Source organism: Leptodactylus fuscus, chromosome 10 (assembly GCF_031893055.1).
Source record: "Leptodactylus fuscus isolate aLepFus1 chromosome 10, aLepFus1.hap2, whole genome shotgun sequence".
NCBI lineage: Eukaryota > Metazoa > Chordata > Amphibia > Anura > Leptodactylidae > Leptodactylus > Leptodactylus fuscus.
This window is the reverse complement of record NC_134274.1, coordinates 70,996,354-71,020,334: the sequence shown is the minus strand read 5'-3', so window position 1 is coordinate 71,020,334 and position 23,981 is coordinate 70,996,354. Positions and strand designations below refer to the sequence as shown.

The 23,981-nt window shown below is 41.7% G+C and overlaps 1 protein-coding gene across 1 annotated transcript; it reads left to right on the top strand.

Moving 5' to 3' along the window:
• Positions 1 to 434: 434 nt before the first annotated feature.
• Positions 435 to 22,871, top strand: ACY3 (aminoacylase 3). Its single transcript, XM_075288156.1, has 7 exons — positions 435 to 571; positions 1,023 to 1,256; positions 14,541 to 14,736; positions 15,503 to 15,596; positions 17,121 to 17,228; positions 18,878 to 18,987; positions 22,614 to 22,871. The coding sequence occupies exons 1-7, from the start codon at positions 435 to 437 to the stop codon at positions 22,821 to 22,823; spliced, it is 1,089 nt and encodes a 362-aa protein (XP_075144257.1). The 3' UTR covers positions 22,824 to 22,871.
• Positions 22,872 to 23,981: the final 1,110 nt, after the last annotated feature.

Genomic DNA, 23,981 nt, shown 5'->3' with positions numbered 1-23,981 from the left:
CCGGCACTCATTGAAGTGAATGGGATCTGTTTTGAGCGTTCACGCTCTGACACGTGTATACGTGTCTGAATGCACGGCGCGTTACTCCGTGGGAACGAAGCCTTATACTGTCATGGGGTAAAATTATATTGTTTACAACCTCAGCAAATCTGCCCAAAAATCCAAGAGGAATCAGCCTTAAATTTTAGCCCTGGAGGGAATTTCTTAAGACGTGCGTTCTGTGTGTCATCCTTGATACATTCCCCTGTTGGTGCTAACTGCGCCTGTATTTTTAAGAGGCTCCAGTCCAATGCGACAAAATCTACATTTCTGCTAGTCAGGATATGACGTATATTTCAGGAATAACAAGTGGCATTATATAGTAAATTTATAGTAAATTTGCACCCTTTGGTCTTGAAGAAGGAACAATGTGATGCATCTTTGGCGCAAGATATATGCACCAGAAAACTAGCATAGATGGGTTAGTAGATTGGATTGTAATATCTGTGAATGAAGCCTTACAATACAAAATAAAGTGTGAAGAAGGCCGACAAGTGAAGCTAAAAGAGGAGCGTGCAAGAGACAAAATTTGGTATACTGATTCCATTGTCCACTGTGCTAACACAGTGGCCATTCAAGTTCTCCCACTCATATGACTGCAGCATTGTTGGCACATGAAGGGTCAGACGGTGTAAAGTCAGGTCACAGCATGACTGTATGTGAGCGGAGGGCTGTGAGCCCTGATCACCTGAGTTCTGCTCTATGGTGGAAATTTACATATGACCCTTGGCCATGTCAGCATTCCTGGGGTTAATAGGTAATGTGCGTGTAACCTGTAGAAGCCATTAACATGTCCTACAATGAGGATTTAACAGATAACGACTGAGGCTCATCCGCCAAAATCAGCGTGCTCAGAAAAGTGAGAGTGAACGTCGAGAGACTGCAATGCTGAGGTAAACGTCAGAACGTTCTTTGTTCTCTGCTGTCATTCACCAAAACAGAAGCTCTAGAGCCGAACCGACTAACATTTGTTTTTTTCTCAGCGTTTCGGGAGCAGGTTCCATTACCCCCCTCCATCTTGTGGCTGTGGCAGGGGGAACGCATGGTAATGAGATGTCGGGGGTCACTCTCGTAAAACATTGGCTCCGAGACTCTGCTGAACTGGTGAGGGACACTTTTACGGCTGTTCCGTTATTGGCCAACCCCAAAGCCACGGAGAAATGCGTTAGATACTACGAAAGAGATCTGAACCGCTGCTTCACCTGGGACATCTTATTGTAAGTCAGCTGTTTAGAAACCTTATGATAAAGGGGGCTTTATTCTAAGAAATTCGGCTTTAAACAGAATTTGTTACCATTTCCCAGAAAATCAAACTCACAGATAGATAGGTTACGGTCACCTCAATGAAACTGTGTTTTCCCCTTGTGATGTTGGTGTTTTTGGCAATATATATGCACTTTTTAGTGTAATGAGGGTCACTTATTGATGATAACGCCTTTGTAGATCTCGGCAACAAAGGTACCGATTCACAATGGGAATACTCAATTTGATTTAGGCGAATGTAACCTATCTATCTGCCGGGCTGGGTTGATATGCTGCGTTTAGGGGAAATCAATAATTAATGATCATTGTAACATGAATTGGACTGAGACCACCTGTCTCCCCTCTACCAGTATAGCAAGAGAGCAAAGGTGGCGCACTCTACTTTTGTTTGTGGTGCTATACATGGTAGGGTTCTTCAACCCAATCAATATGTAGAAGGAAACCGCAGCAGACACCGATATTTGTAGCAATTTCAAGGTGCAGTTTATCTGGTCAATAGAGCTTCAGTATTCTGGAAACATCGACCACATAAATAATTGTATGAGAAAAGTAATTGTAGAGGGCACCAGTATGTCACCATGACATGACATGTCTGACAGCATGAAATCACTCAAGGGGGTTTCTCTAACATCTTCAAAAATGTAAATTACCCATCACCAAGAAATGTGAGAAGTAGAGATGAGCGAACAGTAAAATGTCCGAGATTCGATATTCGTTTTGAGTAGCCCTTCAACATTCGACTACTCGAATTGAATATCGAACCCTATTATAGTCTATGGGTTCGATCAAATTATACTTACCAAGTCCATGAGTGAGGGTCGGGCTGGATCCTCCGAGAAGTCTTCTCCGTGTAGCGTCCCCGCGGCATCTTCCGGCTCTTCATTCACTCTGCCAGGCATCGGGCCTGAGCCGGAAGACGCCGTGGGGAAGCTGCACGGAGAAGACTTCTAAAGGTAGGAGAAGAACCATCGTTGATTGGCCAACTGTATAGCATTCGGCCAATCAATGCTGGTTCTGCATCGAACTTTTCCATTCGAATAGCGAGTGGTACTCGATCGAGTACGAATATTTCGAATACCGTAGTATTCGATCGAATACCTACTCGCTCATCTCTAGTAAGAAGAGCAAGCCATTGATGCAGCTAAGTAAACCAAGTCTGGCTGGTAAAACTGGAAGGGTAGCATTAGAAGCAGCATGGGATCAACCAAGAAAGTATAGCTCCTTTTCTTGTTGTATTGCAAGACCTAGCTATGGCAACACTTTGTCTATGTCACAAAACATCTTTAATTCAGCTGACACAAGGGTATGCATGGCTGTAGCTGCTTATCATGCATTGCAGCCCTTAAAGGGCCCATGCACACAGAGTAAATGCGCATTTACTTTGTGTGCACGGGCCCAAACAAATTCAACAATATCCCGCCTCTGCTTGGAGCTCTGAATCACACCCTTTACCTACTCCTGCCTGACACTGCCTATATGAAAGTACAGAGCCTACATAGCATATCAGGCACCAAATCTACCTGCACTGATTGCTTGGGAATGGTGAGGGCTAGAGAAAAAAATACCAACTGTAGCAGAATCAGTGAAGCAGCACCTTTTAATAGATGCAAAGAGCTGGAGTTGGTGGAGGTGGTGAAAGTCCTCTTTAGGCTGAGGCCCCACATTGCAGAAACGCACCTTTTTTTGTTGCAGATTTTTAATTGGTTTTTTTTTAGCCAAAGTCAGGAGTCGATTAAGCAGACGAGAGAAGTAACAGAGTTTCCTATATATTTCCCATTCCTATTGAATACATACTTGGCCTTAGCCTTAGTCAGTTCTGGACTGCGCCATTTTTCCTTGTTCAGGAATGGACACAGTTTTGGATTATTTTGTACACACGGTTTTAAGGGCTATAACATTTTTTTTCATTTCATTCATTCATTCATTTTATTCAAATCAAATCATTTTTACATCTTTTGAGTAGCCCCTCAATATTTGACTACTTGAATCGAATATCGAACCCTATTATAGTCTATGGGGGGAAATGCTCGTTTCAGGGGTAGGCAACGTTCGATCAAATTATACTTACCAAGTCCACGAGTGAGGGTCAGGCTGGATCCTCCGAGCAGTCTTCTCCGTGCAGTGTCCCCGCGGCGTCTTCCGGCTCTTCATTTACTCTGCCAGGCATCGGGCCTGGGCAGAGCCGACTGCGCATGACGGCACTACAAGCGGACATGTGCAGTCGGCTCTGCCCAGGCCCGATGCCTGGCAGAGTGAATGAAGAGCCGGAAGACGCCGCGGGGAAGCTGCAAGGAGAAGACTTCTAAAGGTAGGAGAAGAACCAGCGATGATTGGCCGACTGTATAGCATTTGGCCAATCAATGCTGGTTCTGCATCGAACTTTTACATTCAAATAGCGAGAGTACGAGTATTTCGAATACCGTAGTATTCGATCGGATACCTACTCGATCGAGTACTACTCGCTCATCTCTAATGGCCTCACAAAAAAAAATACCCTATACATACACAAAGAAATAAAAAAGTTACAGGTGTCTGAAAACGGTGAGTCAAAGAAATTTTTGGAGTTAGTAAGGGCTTAAAACGTAAGAAAAAAACAAAGAAATTTGGTATCCCTAGAATTGCCCCGACCCATAGAATACAGGTGACACATCATTTTGGCTGTGTAGTGAACGCTGTAAAAACAAACTCCGTAAGAATGTCACACAAAAGTATTTTTTTCTCCATTCCAGCACATTCTGAATTTTTTTCCCACTTCCCAGTACATCTTATGGAATAATTAATAGTACCATTACAAAGTACAACTTGTCCTGCAAACATTAAGCCCTCATAGGGCTCTGTGAAAGGAAAAATAACAACGTAAGGATGTATGGAAGGCGGGGTCAAAAACAAAAATTAAAAATTGAAAAATGCCTGCGGCGGGAATGATGATAAAACCTGAAAAGTGGGTGTGGAAGTGGCAATATGTTTTTTTTAATTTATACATAATGTCCCCCCATAATAGACCATTGGGGTGCATTTTAACATAACTATTGTGTTGTTTTCATTCTGCTGCTTTCTCCTGTAGCGGAGGCTGTTGTATTAGCCCTAGTTATAGGAGAAATGCAGCCTCCTGAATTACACTGGAGAGCAGATTTGGCTACATACAGTTCCTAGATCATGGCAGCTCCCATGGTTGTGCGCACAGTGCTCATTGGGCTCCCCGCCTTCTTTATGGGAGGTCGGGCCGTAGTAACAGCCGACTCCCTGGTTCTAAAGCTGCACAAATTTCATGCAGCTGCTTAACACTACAAGGACGTAAATATCCTATTAATATTATAAATGTGAAAGTTTGTGAGTTTGGATGTTTGTGGGTTTGTGTGTTTGGATGTTTGGATGTTTGTTAGTCAATCACGCAAAACCCGCTCGACCGATTTGGCTGAAAGTTTCCACAAACATAGTTAATACACCCGATTGCGCAATAGGCTACTTTTCGTCACAATAGCGCACATACGTTTTTCCCAGGACTCCCACAAACCCCAAACTCACACCACCATCTCTGCAATCTCACACACTTTGGACCATAGCAAGACCCAAAATTCATATTGCCCTCTGCAGCCTAGCCCCTAACCCCACACAATCACATATACATATACTTTACCACTTTGCCCCTCACCTTAACGATTCTCTAGGAGGCGCTCTTTAACGCTCCGGAGCAGCCATGTTTGCCGACTCCCACCGCTCTGACAATCCGCAACACCACCCACCCATGTCAATACCCCTAGGCGGTCTAATAAATGCAAAAAAAAAGTTTAAAAAAAAAAGTAAAAAAAATATAAAAACAAATAAAAAGGATTAAAATTTCAAATCACCCCCCTTTCCCTAGAACACATATAAAAGTAGTTAAAAACTGTGAAACACATGGCTCTGAGAGCGGAGAAATAAAAAAATTATGGGGTTTAGAAGGAGGGGAGTCAAAAACGAAAATCAAAAAGGGTTAACTTCAAATACTTCTGTCCCAAAGTCACTATGTAAAGTTTCTCACAACACCGTATAGCAGCTCAAATACAAATGAACTTCAACACAAAATTCTCTCATATTCTCTGAATTACAGCAAAAACAAGATACAAACTTACATTTCATATCCCATACCTTATACACACTACGAAAACCTTACCCACGCCAGTATATACCCATTTCTACAATCACCACAGACGAAGTTGTGGGTACCAGCTAGTGAGGCTATATATTATAGACATATGATATAGGTGTACATTAAAGGGGTGTTCACACGTCGCATACTCACCAGTCTTCGCTGCTGTAAAATCTTCTTTCTTCCTGGTTTCTTGCGTCATTTGGTGGGTGAGGTTTCATATGCAACCTGCAGTTTAGCCCCGCCCCCAAATTAGTGTGTAGCTCCACCCACCGCATAGCATGATCCTATGGGGCGGCTGAAGGGCCTGTGATGTCATCAAAGGTCCTCAAACAGCACTATATGCACAATATTGGACTATGCAGTACAGGCAGGAGCAACTCCATTCTGTGTTACATACAGAGACTGCCTGTCTCTGCCATAATGAACACAATTGAATTAGCTAGCCTGATAACTGGGAGAACAGAAGAAATGAAAGCAGCTCCTCTATCTGAGTGCAGGACCTAGGTCACATGGTGTAGACACAGGATTAGCTAGATACACAGGCTCGCTCACTGCACTTAGCCCCTCCTCCTCCCCCCTGAGAGCAGCAGATACATCACTTGACTTTTGAGCAGATAAGTCAAGGGCTGTGGCCACAAAGAATTGAATAAAGTAAGATAGTGTACAAACAAAGCAGTTTTGCTGAAGCAGTGTATTTAGGAAAAGTCTTACATCCACATTAACAAGCAGTATAGATAGGATCCTTGTGATGGGACAACCCCTTTAAGGCAGAGGCCCCATGTTGTGGGAACACTGGACAAAAATGCAGCATTTTACAGTACCAAAAAGGGAAATGAGATTCTAGCTAATTCCATCCGCACATTACAGAAAAAAATGCTGCAGAAAAGCTGTTTTTTGGAAAATGAATGAAAAACACAGGATGTCAATTTTAGCTGCGGAAATGCGAGCGTTTTTTTCCCGTATAGCTTTAGGCTGAGGACCCATGTTGAGGAAATGCAGCTTTTTTTGTTGCAGATGTTGCAGCGTGTTTGCAGCCAAAGCCAAGAATGGCTACAAAAGGAATGGGAGATGTATAGGAAGATCTTATACTGGACTTCCACCTTCTGCTCAATCCACTTCTGGCTTTGGCTCAAAAAAAACACAGCAAAATCTGCAACCAAATGTGAGGCTTCAACCATAGCCTTAATCGAGGAAGAAAAACCAAAGAGAAAGTTGCGACAAAAACGCAATGAAAAACGATACGGAAAAAAAGTGGTGCTACAGTTGACTACGTGGGGCCTTAGCCTAAGAGTGGACCTCCCAGACGTATATACTTCATGGGTGATATGGAACGGGTTTATGGTAGATGGACGTTGCGACTTTGGGTGATGTTTAGCACCACTTATGAAACAAGCTGGATACAACATATTGAGCACTGAAATGGAGTTCTTCTTTAAAAATGTTTTACTTTGAACCTTCCACTGGTTGTTAATTTTTTGGGTAAGCACCACTTGGGTCAAAATGATCACGATTGATCTTGAGAAATTTCAGGAGGTCGTGCAGATTCTAAAATGGATCATATCTTGGGGGTTCATTTTTTTCAATTACATCTCAGAACCTTTGCAAATCATTCCCCCCCATCCAGTGTAAATTAGGCATCAAATACACATGGTGCTCTTTTAATTCTGAGCTCCATCATATTTCCAGGCAAAAGTTTACAACCATATTAAGGGAGCCTTCACACGGAGTAAACGTGCGTGTATTTTTGCAAAATACACGTGTAAAAATAAGACTCCCATTGACGTCAATGATATTTTTTTACACGTGTAAAAATACGCCTGTAAAATGTCATTGAAGTCAATGGGAGTCTTATTTTTACACGTGTATTTTGCAAAAATACAAGCGCGTTTACTCCGTGTGAAGGCTCCCTAAGGCTGAAGCCCTGGCAAATTTCTAGCGTATCCCATCCACAAACTGCAGAAAAATACCTGCAGCAGAAATGCTGCAATTTCCTGCACAGAAAAAGCCTACCTGCTCAGGAGGCTGAGGGCCTTTGGAGTCCAGGGGCCACTTCTTAGGGCCTTTCTCAACTCTGTGGTTGCTTCAGCCATCTTCTTCAGGTGTGGCCTGCTGGGGGAGCAGTATATCAACCAGGAACAGAAATAGACTTGACAGGCTGATCAGAAGGGCCAGTTCTGTCCTGGGGAGCCCCCTGGACCCAGTACAGGTGGTGGGTGACAGAAGGATACTGTCCGAGCTCCATGCTGGAGAATAACTCCCATCCCATGTATGAGACCGTGATAGTACTGAGCAGTACTGTCAGTGACCGACTGCTTCACCCCAAGTGTGAAAAGGAGCTATCGCAGGTCCTTCCTCCCAACCGCGGTCAGGCTGTATAATCTACATCAGGCTAAGCAGAGATCACTCCTCACAGAGAACTAAATGATCCTGAAGTCTTTCTTTTCTTTTTAGTTGCTAGGACTCCAAGTATCTTTTCTATCTGCTACAAGCTTGTATGTGTCTTTCTTGTAATATATTACTGTATTATCCATGCTGCTGTAACACACTGAATTTCCCCATGGTGGGACTACTAAAGGATTATCTTATCTTATCTTGATTGATGTCTGCCCTGAATCACCAGTAGTCTCCACCAAGGAAATGTCAGTCAAGCCAGGAAGACAGGGTTGACTGATAGCAGTGAGATACGAAAGTTTTGTGGATTGTGGAGATGGGAAAGAAACCGAAGATTATAGGACACGGAGGACCCAGAAGGGACCAATGAAGCAAGGTGAAGCGTGAAGGAAGATATTCCTAGTCTGATGTTCATGGTGGACAACTAAATTCAAAGACTGAGAAAAATGAAGACCAGGCAGGCAATTCTTGTTGCAGATGTTGTATCATGAACTGCAGCCTGTTACAGTCTGAAATTTATTTTCAACATTACTGGCTTTCCAGATCTGCTCATTGGTCTTGGGATGATAACTTGAAGAAAAATTCAAAAAATTGTTTAAAAGTTGACATGAAGATCTCCAGAACGTTGACATAAACTGAACTCTAGAAACTATATGGTAAAAATAACCATGAAACTGGAAGAACATCTAAAATAATCTTTGGGCCAATTGTGAAGCAGAGTGTAACCCTGGCAGAGGACCAACATGAGCTATTTCCAAGTCTACTACAAGTCTACTACCACCCATGTTATAGAGTTACCCAGGGGTGCAGGTAAATTAAAAGTAAAGTCTAGGCCTGTGTGTGAATGGGTAATAGCTGCAAAACACCAGAATATTGTAAGCCGATGGCTGGTCAGGTAATGGAGGGGTGTACATCTCACCCAGACTACTAAGGAGGGTGAGATGAGAAAAATCCAGAAGGAACGTTTCTCAGCAGATAACTATTGTCTGCTGAGGGTTATTTCAAAACTCCAGTTACTGGGCTGGATTTTTAGGAATGACAGGTAGGTTTGGTAGTGGGACCTGTCATTCCACCTCCCTCCAGTCCACACTTTGGGGATGTTCCGGCAGCAACTCAGCTGCAGAGAGTCTCCTTGTCAAGGAGGCTTAAGAAGTTGCTCCAGCAACAACACTTTGGCAGAGCTTGGCTGGAGAGCTGACAGAGAGGTCATATTTTTGGAGCTGTGTCCTGAATGATTCTACTGGCTTTTGGATTTCTGTTATTCTACCGTAGGTGAGGTAACCTATTCTATGTTTAGTTAGAGCCTAGCCGGGCAGGGATTTATTTTTGTATTGTTTCCTTTTGTTGCTGCACTACCTTTCTGAGTGAAAATAAACTCTACCTTTGTTTTTGGACTAAAGAATCTGGACTTTTGTGTCTATGCCACCCCACCTAGCAACCCCAGACCCTGACAACATGTATAATGGGAAGCCTGTGTTGGTTTGTTCCACCTCTGCACAACTAAAATCTGCAACTTTTTGTCTCTAATGAGGCCTCCATGTGCTAAAATACATTAGGGATCAGTGATGTGCTGTGGCACCTTGTTGGTATGTCTACTATGTAGCCTGGGGTCTGGCCAGTGACCCCAGGCTACCAGGAGCCCCCACGTTACCTGGTGATCCTGCCAGGACCTTTTGACGTCAGGCTGGATTTTCTCCTTTTTCTTGTACTTCTGCACAGCCTGACTTCCTGCAAAGCAATGCAAGATATATGCATGCTTTGTCTCACATTGCATAATACTATCAGCAATCAAAGCATTGCTGATAGAAGTGTCCCACAGGGACACATGAAAAACTGAAAAAAATAAAGTATTTGAAAAAAAATTAATAAAGTTATAAAGCCCCCAAAATTCCCTTTTTTCTATAGAAAATGAATTATATAAAAAAAACCTAAAAATTATTAAAAGTAATACATATTTGGTATCATCGCGTCCATATCAATCTGTACAACAAAACTGAAATAATATTTAATGTGCATGGTGAACGGTGGAAACCCCCCCCAGAAAAACCCGCTGAAAGTAATGATTTTTCGCCATCTGCCCTTACAAAATATGCTATAAAAAGTATTCAAAAAGTCATACATACACCACAACAGTACCAATAAAAAGCACAGGTTGTCCTGCAAAAAATAAGCCCTCAACCAACACTGTCAACCGACAAAAATGTTATGTCTCTCAGAAGATGGCGATGCAAAAATCACTTAATCACTGTCCCCATATGTGTTTTTGTTCTGCAGAATTAGTACTGCATAAAAAATAATATAAATGAGGTATCGCCGTAACCGTACCGACCCGCAGAATAAACGTCACATGTTACTTATACTGTATGCTGCATGGCAAAAAAATTAAAAGGTAAAATGCAATGCCAGAATTAATTTTTTTTTTTTTTTAATCCAGCAAGAAAGAGGTAATAAAATGTATTCAATAAGTTGTAGGCACCCAAAAATGGTGTCATTACAAAATGCATCTTATCCCGCAAACAACAAGCCCTTATATGGCCACGTCACCAGAAAAGTAAAGAAAATATAGAATCTAGCAATGTGAGGACAAAAACCCGCAAAATCACCAAATCATTAGAACACAACTGGCTGCGGCAGGAATGGAATGTATAAACTGTGCGAGCGAATATCAGGGGACACCCCAGATGAACAGCCGTGTTCAGGAGAAATTGTGTAACAAACTGGTGGTGGTGGTGGTGGTGGTGGTGGGGGCTTTTAATTCTCTAACTACTTGCAAAAATTAAAAATTTGGCGCTAAATGGACGATTTATTGGAATTTTCACATCTCAATGGTAAAAAAAATCTGTGAAACACCTTTAGGGTCCAAGTGCTCACTAAACCCCTTGATAAATCCCTTGAGGGGTCTAGTTTCCAAAATGGGGTCATCTTGGGGGGGGGGGGGGTCCACGGTTCTGGCACTTCAGGGACTTTGCAAATGCAACATGGTGCCTGAAACAGATTTCAGCTAAATTTGCCCTCCAAAATCCCAATAGCGCTCCTTCCGCTCTGGACCTTACAGTGTGCCCATACATCACTTTATAGCCACATGTGGGGCATTTCTGTAGTTGGGAGAAAATGCTTGACATCTTGTGGGATGCATTTTCTCTTTTAACCCCTTGTGGAAATGCAAAATTTGGGGTTAAAGCAACATTTTATAGTAAAAAATGTCACTTTTCCTTTTGTTGGGCCAATTCTGTGAAACACCTGTAGGGTCAAAGGGCTCACTATACCCCTTGGTAAATTCCTTGAGGGGTCTAGTTTTCAAAATGGGGTGACATTTTGGGGGTTTCCACTGTTTTGGCACCTTGGGGGCTCTGCAAACGGGACATGGTGCCTGCAAACTATTTTAACAAAATCTGGCCTACAAAATCCAATTAGCGCTCCATCCGCTCTGAGAGCGACCGTGTGCCCGTACATTAGGGTACCAGCACATATGGGGTATTGTCGTGTTCGGGAGAAATTGTGTAACAAAATGTGGGGTGCAATTTCTCCTTTAACACTTAGTAAATGTGTATATTCTAGGGCTAAATTTATACATTAGTGACAGAAATTGAAAAATGTAAATTTGACCTCCATTTTGTTTTAATTGCTGTGAAATGCTGAAAGGTTAAGAAACTTTCTAGCTGCTGTTTTGGATTCTTCCAGGAGGGCAGTTTTTAGAATGGGGAGATTTATGGGGGTTTTATTAGAGAGGCCTTTCAAGTTCCCTTCAGAACTGGTCCCTTGAAAAATGTGTTTTGGAAATTTTCTTGAAAATTTGTAAAATTACTGCTTGACTTGTAAGCCTTATAACATCTGATAAAAATTAAAGGGTGATTAAAATTTGACTTCTACATAAATCAGAAACACGGTTAATTATATTTATGAAAAAAATTTGGGCAGTATGGATTTCCATTTGAAAGGCTGGCAAAATTTGAAAACTGCATTTTTTTCCAAATTTTCGCCAAATTTCCTATTAAAGACAAAACATATCGCCGAAAATTTACTACTGACATGAAGTACAATGTGTTACGAAAAAACTATCTCAGAATCACTTGTGTAAGTTAAAGCGTCTCAAAGTTATTGCCATTTAAAGTGACACATGTCAGTTTTGAAAAAAGAGGCCTGGTCCTTAACGCACTTTTGGGCTGTTTCTCTAAGGGGTTAAAAGGTGTGAGCCACCCTTCAGCTTGGTGATTGTTTAGTCTGTGGGTAGCTTGAAGGCATTCCAAGTTTTTATGACCCTTATAAAGTCGACTTCTCTACCAGCAGTTTCCAATCTCCAATGGAATAATTCTATTCTGCTTAAATCTCCCCAATGTAACACAGCAGGAACATTTCCAAGCCTGAAGGGCATGAGCGGACATTCATAGTGTCTGTTACGATGGTGGAAGACTGGCTTTCATTTGTTCTCTTTTTTTTGTACAGACCAGGTTATAAGATTGCAAAAGATTGAATTTTGTAAAGAGACTAGGCCTTATTCACACGATAGGGGAAGTTACTAATCTTGTCACATTATTTTTGGTACACAGCTATGATACATTTTTGGGATTAGGACAGAACGCCATTGTAAAGAAAACAAAACGCAATGATTTGGAAGTCTTATCAAACCATATTTTATTCACAATAGATATCAGAAGATGTCAGACATATTTTCATTTCATTTGAAAAAAAAAACCCAACTCATTTAGAAATAGAAGTAACATCTCAAAAAAGTTGGTGGAGGGATAAATAAAGGCTGGAAATTTCGGCAACTTCACACAGCCAAAAATGTATAGGAATTCCTCTTTCTGGTACTGATAAGGCCCAGATGAAGGGGCCTAACCATCAGGGGGTCTCGGAGTGCCCATGTCAGTAATATGGCAGATAGCACAGCACTCTCCTATGTTGGTTGGATTTAATAAGTCACAAACATACTGCATAAATGGGTAGTGTAAAATCAAATGGAGAAGGCAACTACTGTCCAAAGACTCGAGGCCTGGTGTAGGCCTTTATCAAAGTCATTAGGTGTAGGATAGAAGGCATGGGAAAAGTGTATATAGCACACTTCTATATTACCGTATATACTCGAGTATAAGCTGACCCAAATATAAGCCGAGGCCCCTAATTTTACCACAAAAAACTGGGAAAACTTATTGACTCAAGTATAAGCCGAGGGGGGGAAATGCAGCAGCTACTGGAAAATTTCAAAAATTAAAATGATCAGAGTTTTTGGGTGCAGTAGTTGTGGGTGATGGGGAAGGGGAGGGGGTGTTTTGGTTGTCTGTCTGCCCCTTCCCTGAGCTTGAGGACTGGGGTTTTTTCTCCCACCCCCCCCCCCCCACTTGGAATTCAGTCTGGCTGAATATAGTGTATCTGCAGTGCTCCTATTAACCCCTTCCCGACAGAACAGGAGCACTGCAGATACCCTATATTCAGTAGAACGGGCACTGTCAGACACAGGGATACCTAATGTCCTAATGTGTATGTGTTTCACAGTAATTTTCGACTTTTGTAAGTATTCTAGGGAAAGGAGAGATTCTATATATTAATATTGTGGCTGGTCATAAACCCCCCCTCCTAAAAGATAAATAAATACTTTTTTTTTTTTTTTTTGATGACTCGAGTATAAGCTGTGGGGGGCTTTTTCAGCACAAAAACTGGGCTGAAAAATTCGGCTTATACTCCAGTATATACGGTATATTATGGCCAGTATTTGATCCACATGCACCACACCTATACTGAGTGTGAGATCAACTGTTACGGCTCCTGTGAGTAAGACCTTTGTGTCCTTTATACTGTTTTGTGCGCCATATCCTGCTAGTAAACTATAGTCAATCTAAGCAATACACATAAATATAGGGCAAAATAGGGTAGATCCAATACAACAACTACACTAGATGCCAAAAGAAGGCAAACTACCGCATGAATGTGAATAAAAATTGTATATTTATTAAATCACATTAAAAAACATTATAACATAGAAAAGAGAATTCAGAAGGGAGAAAAATAGTACATCCAAATAAAAGTCATACAAGGTATATGGTAAATTAGTAATTTCTCAGATTGGTCCTATATACATAGGTATAAATAATACAGGGGGATGATTTAGCGATGCACATGTTATTTGCTGACTGCATAAATCTAATGCATGGAGCAAGAGGTTTTGTTGAATAACAATTGTTATAATATTAGCATGTAGTTCTAGCAGTCAGTGTTACATATAAGAAGATAAAGGCATAACCATGCACCCAAAAAAAACAATATGTAAGAAGATATAGAACTTAAAGCATTGTGTATATATTACCTCTATATCCTTGTTGTACAGATAACGCGTTACGCTAGGTTCACACTAGCATTCGGCAGTCCGTTATGTGGTTTCCGTCTTCAGCAAGCAGAAGACAGAAACCTGTCAGATCGGGTCCAGCTGGTTTTGTTAAATCGGACACAGAGTACTGCATGTCCGACTCTGTGTCCGATTTAAAAAAAATGGTTTTATGGTGGAGAGCATAAAACGCTCACCGCCGCTCTCGGCCGGACATCTTTCAAACCCATTATTGCCCTTGTAACCATAGCTATAAGCCATGGGGGTGTAATTCAAGACATCTATACTTGTTCCCTATAGCCATACTTTTGTTATATGACTGATCTATATGATTTAACTTCAATTGGTGTCAATATATTTTTCATCTGATCATAACTAAGAATTTTCTTCTTCTAGTTCGTCAGAGTCACAAGATGAACCATATGAAGTAAAAAGGGCCAGAGAGATAAATAGGGTGTTCGGTCCGAGAGGAAACATAAATGCTTACGACTTGATACTGGATTTACACAACACCACATCTAACATGGGTGTCTGCCTAATCCTCAGTGAGGCGCACAAGCAACTGGAGATGCATGCATGCCATTACATACAGGTAATAGATTGAAATATCCTAAAATCTCATACAAAATTAGGAAAAAGATGTAGAATATCTTAATAGAGGAATATTCTTCTATCTCCTCTTATCAGCTTCTCTGCTGTTTGATAAACTGAGGAGGGGGGGGGGAGGAATAACAGGAGATAGAAGCATTTTTCTTTGATAAGATATATTAAGTTATTGTATTGTATTGTTATTGTATTTTGTATTTATATACAAAAATATTTGTAACAACAGTTACATTTGGGCTAGGCAAGTTGTTCCCTATCCACATGATAGGACGTACAATGTAGATCAGTCGGAGTCTGACTACTGGGACCTCGCCAATCACAATAATAGGGATGCCTTCCCTGAACAGAACAGCAGGTCAGTAGGAATGCTACCGCTCCATTGATTCTTTGGGACTGCCACATATAGCCAAGTGCTGTAACTCCTTCCTTCTCAGGACTACCATCTGCAGCTGGGGACGGCTGTAAGACAAATAGTGACATCCCGCTCCAGCACCTGTGGTCAGAGATAACTGGGTGTTAGCCTCTTAGATGTCGTGGTTAATCAAAATAGATGACATACGGATGGAAAAATCATATTCAGAAAGCAGAAGAAAAACTGATGAAAAACAGACCGCTTTTTCAAAAACTCCACTTACAGATGTGTGAATATGGCCTGAAGAATTGTCATTTATCTGATATATTTATCTATATATTTAGATGATGGGTAATAATTGTCCTAAACTTTCCTTTCATGCATATATCCTTCTTTTCAGACTCAACTTCCCAACTTTGACCCACGAATCTATGTGTACGCAGAACGTGGATCGGAATTGTACGATCTGGCGTCTGTTAGTAAAGCTGGCATCGGTGAGTACACTACACGAAATAAGCTTAGAACTTTCTGTGTTGTACTTGAGAGGTACATATATAGTATATACCATTCCTTTATCGTCTATTGCTATACTGTACCTTCCAGTTTAGGGGATGGGAAATAGGTACAAAGAGTTACCGTATTGGCTACAGAATCAGTTCCATCCTGTATCCTCTTACTGCATACACTACACCGTACTGACAATGCCCTATTAGTATAAGGCAGCAGCACTCATGAGAATGGTGGCCTTGTGTGATCCCCTGAATGTTGTATGCGAGTGAAGTGCTAGCACGTGTTGCCACACTCCATTCACTTCTATGGGACTGTTGGGGCAGCGATCTATGGCAGCCCTACAGAAGAACACCAACGAACCAAAGTTGCAGTCGGATACACAGCAGGATGACTGGGATGACCCATTTAAGTAATATGGCAGTGTGCATGAGGGCATATACAGTACTGAGATAATAATGCTACATGAAGCTATACAGTACCACATACTGACAAACAGTGCTTAGAGTTAGGTTAAAAATGTTTTTAATTACCCATATATACTCGAGTATAAGCCTAGTTTTTCAGCACAGTTTTTGTGCTGAAAAAGCCCCCCTCGGCTTACACTCGAGTCATCAAAAAAATATATATATATATTTTTTTTTTTAGGGGGGGGGGGGGGGAGAGAGGTCTATGACCAGCCACAATATCAATGCATAGAATCTCCCATACAATAGTGCAAAAAAACAAAAAAACAATTATAAGTCCCTCCTTTCCCTAGAATACATACAAAAAAAGAAAATGACTGTGAAACACAAACACATTAGGTATCCCTGTGTCTGACAGTGCCCGGTCTACTGAATATAGGGGATCTGCAGTGCTCCTGTTCTGTCGGGAAGGGGTTAATAGGAGCACTGCAGATCCCCTATATTCAGCCAGACTGAATTCCAAGTGGGGGGGGGGGGGAGAAAAAACCGCAGTCCTCAAGCTCAGGGAAGGGGCAGACAGACAACCAAAACACCCCCTCCCCTTCCCCAGCATCTACTGCACCCAAAAACTCCGACCATTTCAATTTTTTAAATTTTCCAGTAGCTGCTGCATTTCCCCCCGCCCCCCCTCGGCTTATACTCGAGTCAATAAGTTTTCCTAGTTCTTTATGGTAAAGTTAGGGGCCTCGGCTTATATTCGGGTCGGCTTATACTCAAGTATATACGGTAGACATTATTGGTCTAGTAGAAGTGAATAAGTTATTCTATGTAGGCCCACCACCGCTCCAGTTACATGGAGGATTCAGGTGAACCTGCAGGTCCCATTTCTTGTGACTGCTGGTTGGACCTCAGCAAACAGACTTTTGTTCTGTATACAGTAGATAGGTGAAAAGTGTTTATACTGGGACAACCCCTTTAACTAGCCTTCGGGACCTGGTCACATAAACAGTACCTATTAAAAAGTTCAAGGCAGATCTTCCCTTTCTAGTATTAGGATGATGGATCCCCGTGCACTTATATTAATCACTATCTCTGTCATTTAAGGTTTCGAGCTGGGACCTCAGCCACATGGGGTTGTCAGAGGTGACATACTGCAGAATATGAGGACACTTGTTCAAGTAACGTTGGACTTCATCAACCAATTGAATAAAGGTACTGACTAGGACGTACAGAAATGTATCTGAGCAAAAAACTGCAATTGAATGTATTGCAAGGACACCACATAGAGAAGATTGTTATGGCAGTCATTTTAGTTGTTTGTAGGATCTGTCTTCCTGTGCAGGAATAGTTGGACAGAAGAAGTAGACAAGGGCAGACGTGATGATCAGGTTCACTAACTAACCGCCATTGCCTGACTCTGTACCTGACCATACATTGCCCCTGCGTGCAGTCATGATACATGTGTAATACATGGACTACTCAAATCAGACAGATCAATGGACTGTTCTTCTGAGCGTCTCATCCCTTTGGCTTATTGAGGAGATCTTTAGGTGACAAGCCTGGCACCACCACCTATACGATATTTGCAGGGTTACTGTATACATCGCTGATCTTTAGGATATATCCAATTGCAGTTAAGAATAGACATATTTTTTCACTGTATAGGATATTGGTCTATGTCAGTCAGGGATGTATTTTGCCTTTCTTTGATGTTGAATAGACTTAAATGGTGACTATGCAAACATTGCATAACTAAACTGTACAGGTAATTGTAAGAAACTTTGTAATATATCTTATAGAAAAATTCTCTTATAAGAGTTTCCCGCCTCTGCCTTTCCCTTATTCTAAACCGATCTTCTATCACATCAGATAGTACAGATCAGGGCTTCTTTATAGACGTCCTCTGTTGTCCAGGAGGTGGTTCTGCGTGATTGATAGCTATGGAGTAGATTCTCCTCTACTTACTGTGTGCACAATGGGAAATAGTTACAAAGAGTCACCGTATTGAACATATTGCCTATAGAGTCCGTTCCATCCTCCAGGCTCACACAGTAATAACTAATAATATAAAGCTTTACGGTAATTATTTAGTACTAACTATTCTTATACACTAGTTCTGCAGACAGGAGTGAGAAGACGTAAGGTGTGAGGATGAAAGGCATAGGTCACTGACTGAACGAAGAGCTTGAGTGAGGTATAGATAGGTAAAGACTAAAATCACACATTAGTTGTGGCAATGACTTAATTCTACCATAAATCATTAACATTATTTGAATTGCTAATCCACTTAGTTCCGGTTTATTGATGTGTTAACAGATGCTGTGCAATTCATTATTTATACACACATCAACCTATGGCCTAAGGATATGCCAGTTTGTGGTATCTGTTTATTTGCAATAAATACTTCTACCTCCACTAGATACCATCGTTATAAGTCCATACTCATTTAGACCAGTCACCCCTCCCTATGACTTCTTTTGCCCCTCTTACACCTTTGACCCCTCTTAACATTCCAGTCCTTACATAATATGCAAATTTACCCAGATCCCCTAGCGGAGCAGGAATGACTTGTAAGTCTCCGTACACCTATGTAGGCACACACTCTCCCTGATGTGTACGATTATCCCCTGACCCCAGTCCTTACATGTAATTGTTGTTATGCCATAAGACTCTGGTCAGGCACATGTAGATGTGGGAAGTAATCCCATGTTTAGCAGAATCCATTGTGTTAGGCAGGTTATACACTTTGGATCGTCCTCAACTACCCCTGTACACCAATGCCCGGGCCTACACAAGCAGAGGGCCCGCCATAACTATATTTACAATAGCTGTAACACTTTTTTGTCATTTTTCTTTTCAAGGAACAGAGTTTCCAGCTTTTCAGGTGGATATTTACCAGCGTGTAGGTCACGTGGAATTTCCTCTATCACCAGATGGAGAAATCTCTGCAGTTGTACATCCTTCCCTACAGGTAAATATATGGCAGCAATCATTCTTATCCTGTGCTGTAGCTTTCTTAAGGAGCATCTGGCACATCTGCTGACATTTGGTGTAGGAAATAACAATTCTGAGGCATCTTTTCTTAGAGCTCTGCATTGTCTGACAATGTATGAACAAATAGACAACTGGGCAGTGACATCCACATGTTCAGTGGCTCTGCTCCCTGCTCCTTTGGACAGTATGGTCAGTGTTCATATGTAGGAATCCACAATAAAACATACAGTCCTATGAAAAAGTTTGGGCACCCCTATTAATCTTAATCATTTTTAGTTAATATTTTGGTGTTTGCAGCAGCCATTTCAGTTTGATATATCTAATAACTGATGGACACAGTAATATTTCTGGATTGAAATGAGGTTTATTGTACTAACAGAAAATGTGCAATATGCATTAAACCAAAATTTGACCGGTGCAAAAGTATGGGCACCTCAACAGAAAAGTGACATTAATATTTAGTAGATCCTCCTTTTGCAAAGATAACAGCCTCTAGTCGCTTCCTGTAGCTTTTAATCAGTTCCTGGATCCTGGATAAAGGTATTTTGGACAAACAATTCAAGTTCAGTTAAGTTAGATGGTCGCCGAGCATGGACAGCCCGCTCTCAAATCATCCCACAGATGTTCAATGATATTCAGGTCTGGGGACTGGGATGGCCATTCCAGAACATTGTAATTGTTCCTCTGCATGAATGCCTGAGGATTTGGAGCGGTGTTTTGGATCATTGTCTTGCTGAAATATCCATCCCCGGCGTAACTTCAACTTCGTCACTGATTCTTGAACATTATTCTCAAGAATCTGCTGATACTGAGTGGAATCCATGCGACCCTCAACTTTAACAAGATTCCCGGTGCCGGCATTGGCCACACAGCCCCAAAGCATGATGGAACCTCCACCAAATCTTACAGTGGGTAGCATGTGTTTTTCTTGGAATGCTGTTTCTTTTTGGACGCCATGCATAACGCCTTTTTTTTATAACCAAACAACTCAATCTTTGTTTCCAAAATGAAGTTGGCTTCTCCAAATGTGCTTTTGCATACCTCAGGCAACTCTATTTGTGGCGTACGTGCAGAAACGGCTTCTTTCTCATCACTCTCCCATACAGCTTCTATTTGTGCAAAGTGCGCTGTATTGCTGACTGATGCACAGTGACACCATCTGCAGCAAGATGATGCTGCAGCTCTTTGGAGGTGGTCTGTGGATTGTCCTTGACTGTTCTCACCATTCTTCTTCTCTGCCTTTCTGATATTTTTCTTGGCCTGCCACTTCTGGGCTTAACAAGAACTGTCCCTGTGGTCTTCCATTTCCTTACTATGTTCCTCACAGTGGAAACTGACAGGTTAAATCTCAGAGACAACGTTTTGTATCCTTCCCCTGAACAACTATGTTGAACAATCTTTGTTTTCAGATCATTTGAGAGCGGGCTGTCCATGTTCGGCGACCATCTAACTTAACTGAACTTGAATTGTTTTGTAGAAAGAAATGGTCCAAAATACCTTCATCCAGGATCCAGGAACTGATTAAAAGCTACAGGAAGCGACTAGAGGCTGTTATCTTTGCAAAAGGAGGATCTACTAAATATTAATGTCACTTTTCTGTTGAGGTGCCCATATTTTTGCACCGGTCAAATTTTGGTTTAATGCATATTGCGCATTTTCTGTTAGTACAATAAACCTCATTTCAATCCTGAAATATTACTGTGTCCATCAGTTATTAGATATATCAAACTGAAATGGCTGTTGCAAACACCAAAATATTTAGAACTAAAAATGATTAAGATTAATAGGGGTGCCCAAACTTTTTCATAGGACTGTATATGTCACATTAGGTGAATCATCCATTTTAATCATAGGCCCCAAGTGAAGTATAGCTCCAACACTGGCCATAATGTTCACATCCAACAGGAGGCAAAGCGACAATGTGTCAGCCATTTTGGGTGAATAGGGCCCTGGGTATTATATTTCATGTGAGCTTTACCAGCACATATGCCATGAATGGTAAAAGCAGATTCAGTCCATCTCTGTCTTGCTCATTGCCAGCCCGGACCCTCACTAGTCAATAAAGGGCTAGCCCAGGATTAGACAACACCCACATCTGTTTATAGCTGTTAGTTTTTGTCAGACACTTAAGCCTCTCTGCAACTAAACTTTTAGTGCCCCTGAAATGGCTGCAGACAGAACCGCCCTTCAAATCAGCGTGGTTTGCGAAGGTACACGAGATTTGCAGGTCTGAAGAACTTACAAGTTGGTGCTCTCACTCTAGAAATAAGTTTCTCAAGACCTGGTCCCCATGGTTGAACTACCAGCGACATGCACCCCCTGACTCACCCCTGACTCACCCCTATCTAAATAAGTATGTCCTTGTGGATTAAATTGTGTCTTCTTCCCTGCCCCGAAGTGGTCCTGAAAGAGTCCACCATTGTCTGATGGCTCACTATGTCCATACTCTCATGTATTAGTACTAGAGATGAGTGAACACTGTTCGGATCAGCCGTTCCAAACAGCACGCTCCCATAGAAATGAATGGAAGCACCTGGCACGTACACTTTGCCGGCGGCCAGTCGCCGTGCCAGGTGCTTCCATTCGTTTCTATGGGAGCGTGCTGTTTGGAACGGCTGATCCGAACAGTGTTCACTCATCTCTAGTTAGTACCAGTTTCTGTGTTATCGTATGCTTGTGCTTCTTCATTACCTCACTTTTCCCCCTCTTCCACTTAGCCCCCCCCCCTTTGGTTTTCATTCGATCTTCATTAGTTTATATTGTGTTAAACTTTGTAAAAAAGAAAAAATATCCTATTCGGGATGTGAACAACACGCCTCATCCCCTGCAGTTTTTGCCGTTTATTGTCTATTATTACCTTGTATTATGTAACTGCTTTATTATAAATAAAGGCTATCCAGGTGCTGCTAGATGTTTTTCTAAAGACCCCCCCCCTGTTTTTGTTAATTACCTTTGAAATGGATATGCAAATCAGTCTCTCCGTGCACAGTGGGCGTTCCGCGCACCTTCTTATTTGTGCTGCAAAACTCCTCCTCCTACTTGTTATTCACCGCCTCCAGCCTTGTCCTTGCCGGCAGTTTCTATTGAAATTTCACGCGTGTGCCAGCTCGCACTGTTCTCTACAGGAAAATGGTGCCAGAGGGAGCGCTACTGCGCACGCGCAAAATTTCTATAGAAGGACAAGCGCCTCTGCGCACACTCCAGCGCCAGCTCGCACTGTTCTCTACAGGAAAATGGCGTTGGAGCATGTGCAGTAGCTACTGCGCACGCGCAAAATTTCTATAGATACTGCCGGAAGGACAACGCTGTGAATAAGGAGGAGTTTTTCAGCACAAGCAAGAAGGTGCACGGAGAGAGTGATTTGCACATCCATTTCAAAGGTAATTAACAAAAACAGGAGGGCACCTTTTTAAAGGCTACTCAGGCATATCTTTATCTCCAAACCCTAAAACCTAATGATAGAGCCCCTTTAAGTACAATGTAATGATGATGTTTTCTGGTAGGGCATATGATGGTTTTACCCCCTATAGAACAGGTTTCCTCTAAAAACTCCGCTAGAAGACTTGTCTGACCCAAAGTCTCCATTTACTCTTCTTTCCCCAGGATCGAGATTTCTCTCTTCTGCACCCTGGCGATCCCGCATTTTTGAGCTTTGATGGCGAAATAATCCCCTATACTGGAGAAAAGCCTATTTACCCGGTGTTTATCAATGAAGCGGCTTATTACGAGAAGAATATTGCGTTCATAGTGGCTGAGAAGATCCAAGTTTCTGTTCCTGCTCTTTGTGCCACAAGTGGGAAGACTAGTTCATAAACCATGTGGATGCATCTGCAAAGGCCTATGTGAATACAGGCCTAGGATATCCAGTTAGGGATCTAGCGTTCATTAACCAGTATATACATTTTATATATTGAATGATACGAGGCTGTACCATCACATATATGACAGTAATAGAAGCTGCTCAGATTGAAATGGAAAAATTAGAGTGCAAGCTATACAGGGAACCTGGATTCATGTGAGTGGTGGCAATCTCTGTACAAGACTATGGAATATGGGAATATGGGAGGGCTAAAAAAGCAAGAGAAATAAATGATAAATCGTGTTTTAACCAAGGTTCCTTGTGTGTAAATTATGAACAGTCTGAACCACTACTAAAGGGAATCCATCCTTCAGTTCCTGTTTGGCACGCCCAGATTTCCTCATAGACATAAGATCTAATTCATCTAATGTTGGGAATTACAGGACCTGACGTTCTCTATACATATTGCTGAAATATCAGATCTTTGAATTTAATAATTTGACTATTAAGGTTGAATTCACACGAAGCAGAATTGCTGCAGGTTTTCAGTGTAGATTCCAAACTGAAATCCTCAGAAATTTACAGTGCAAAAAATCTGACACTACAAAATTGTGTAGTAGATTTTCACTGCAGATACAGTCATTGATAATAATAAAAAAAAAAAGCAACGCACCCAGATAAAATAGTCAAATTATTGGAAAACTGGGCATGCGGTTATGTCCCACATAGATATATAAATGATTAAAAGACGGCTACAAAAAGGCTCTCAAAGGCTACTTTTGGGTAGTGTACCCCTTGGAGGTTGGATATTGTTGACTGTTAGACATGCCTCTATGGAACACTTGGAGAGACCATTTCCAGGTACTAAGTAGAAGGAAATTTGGTTCCTCGGCACCCTTTACATGCCGTCGTTGACAGCCATTTTTGTCTTCATTTCCATAGGTGTTGTGAAGGAGAAATCTAGACTGCCACAGACTAAACCGTATCGTCTTTATTATTGAATCCAGATTCTATTTGGGATCCAATAAGGGACATGTGTATGGAGGCTTCATAGTGAGGACTCCAATCCTGCCTTCGTTGTGGAGTGACACAATCCCCTGTTTGCTGGTGTGACGATCTGTGAGCCATTGCATACTACAGACGGACAACTTCTAGCTGTGATGTGAGGGACA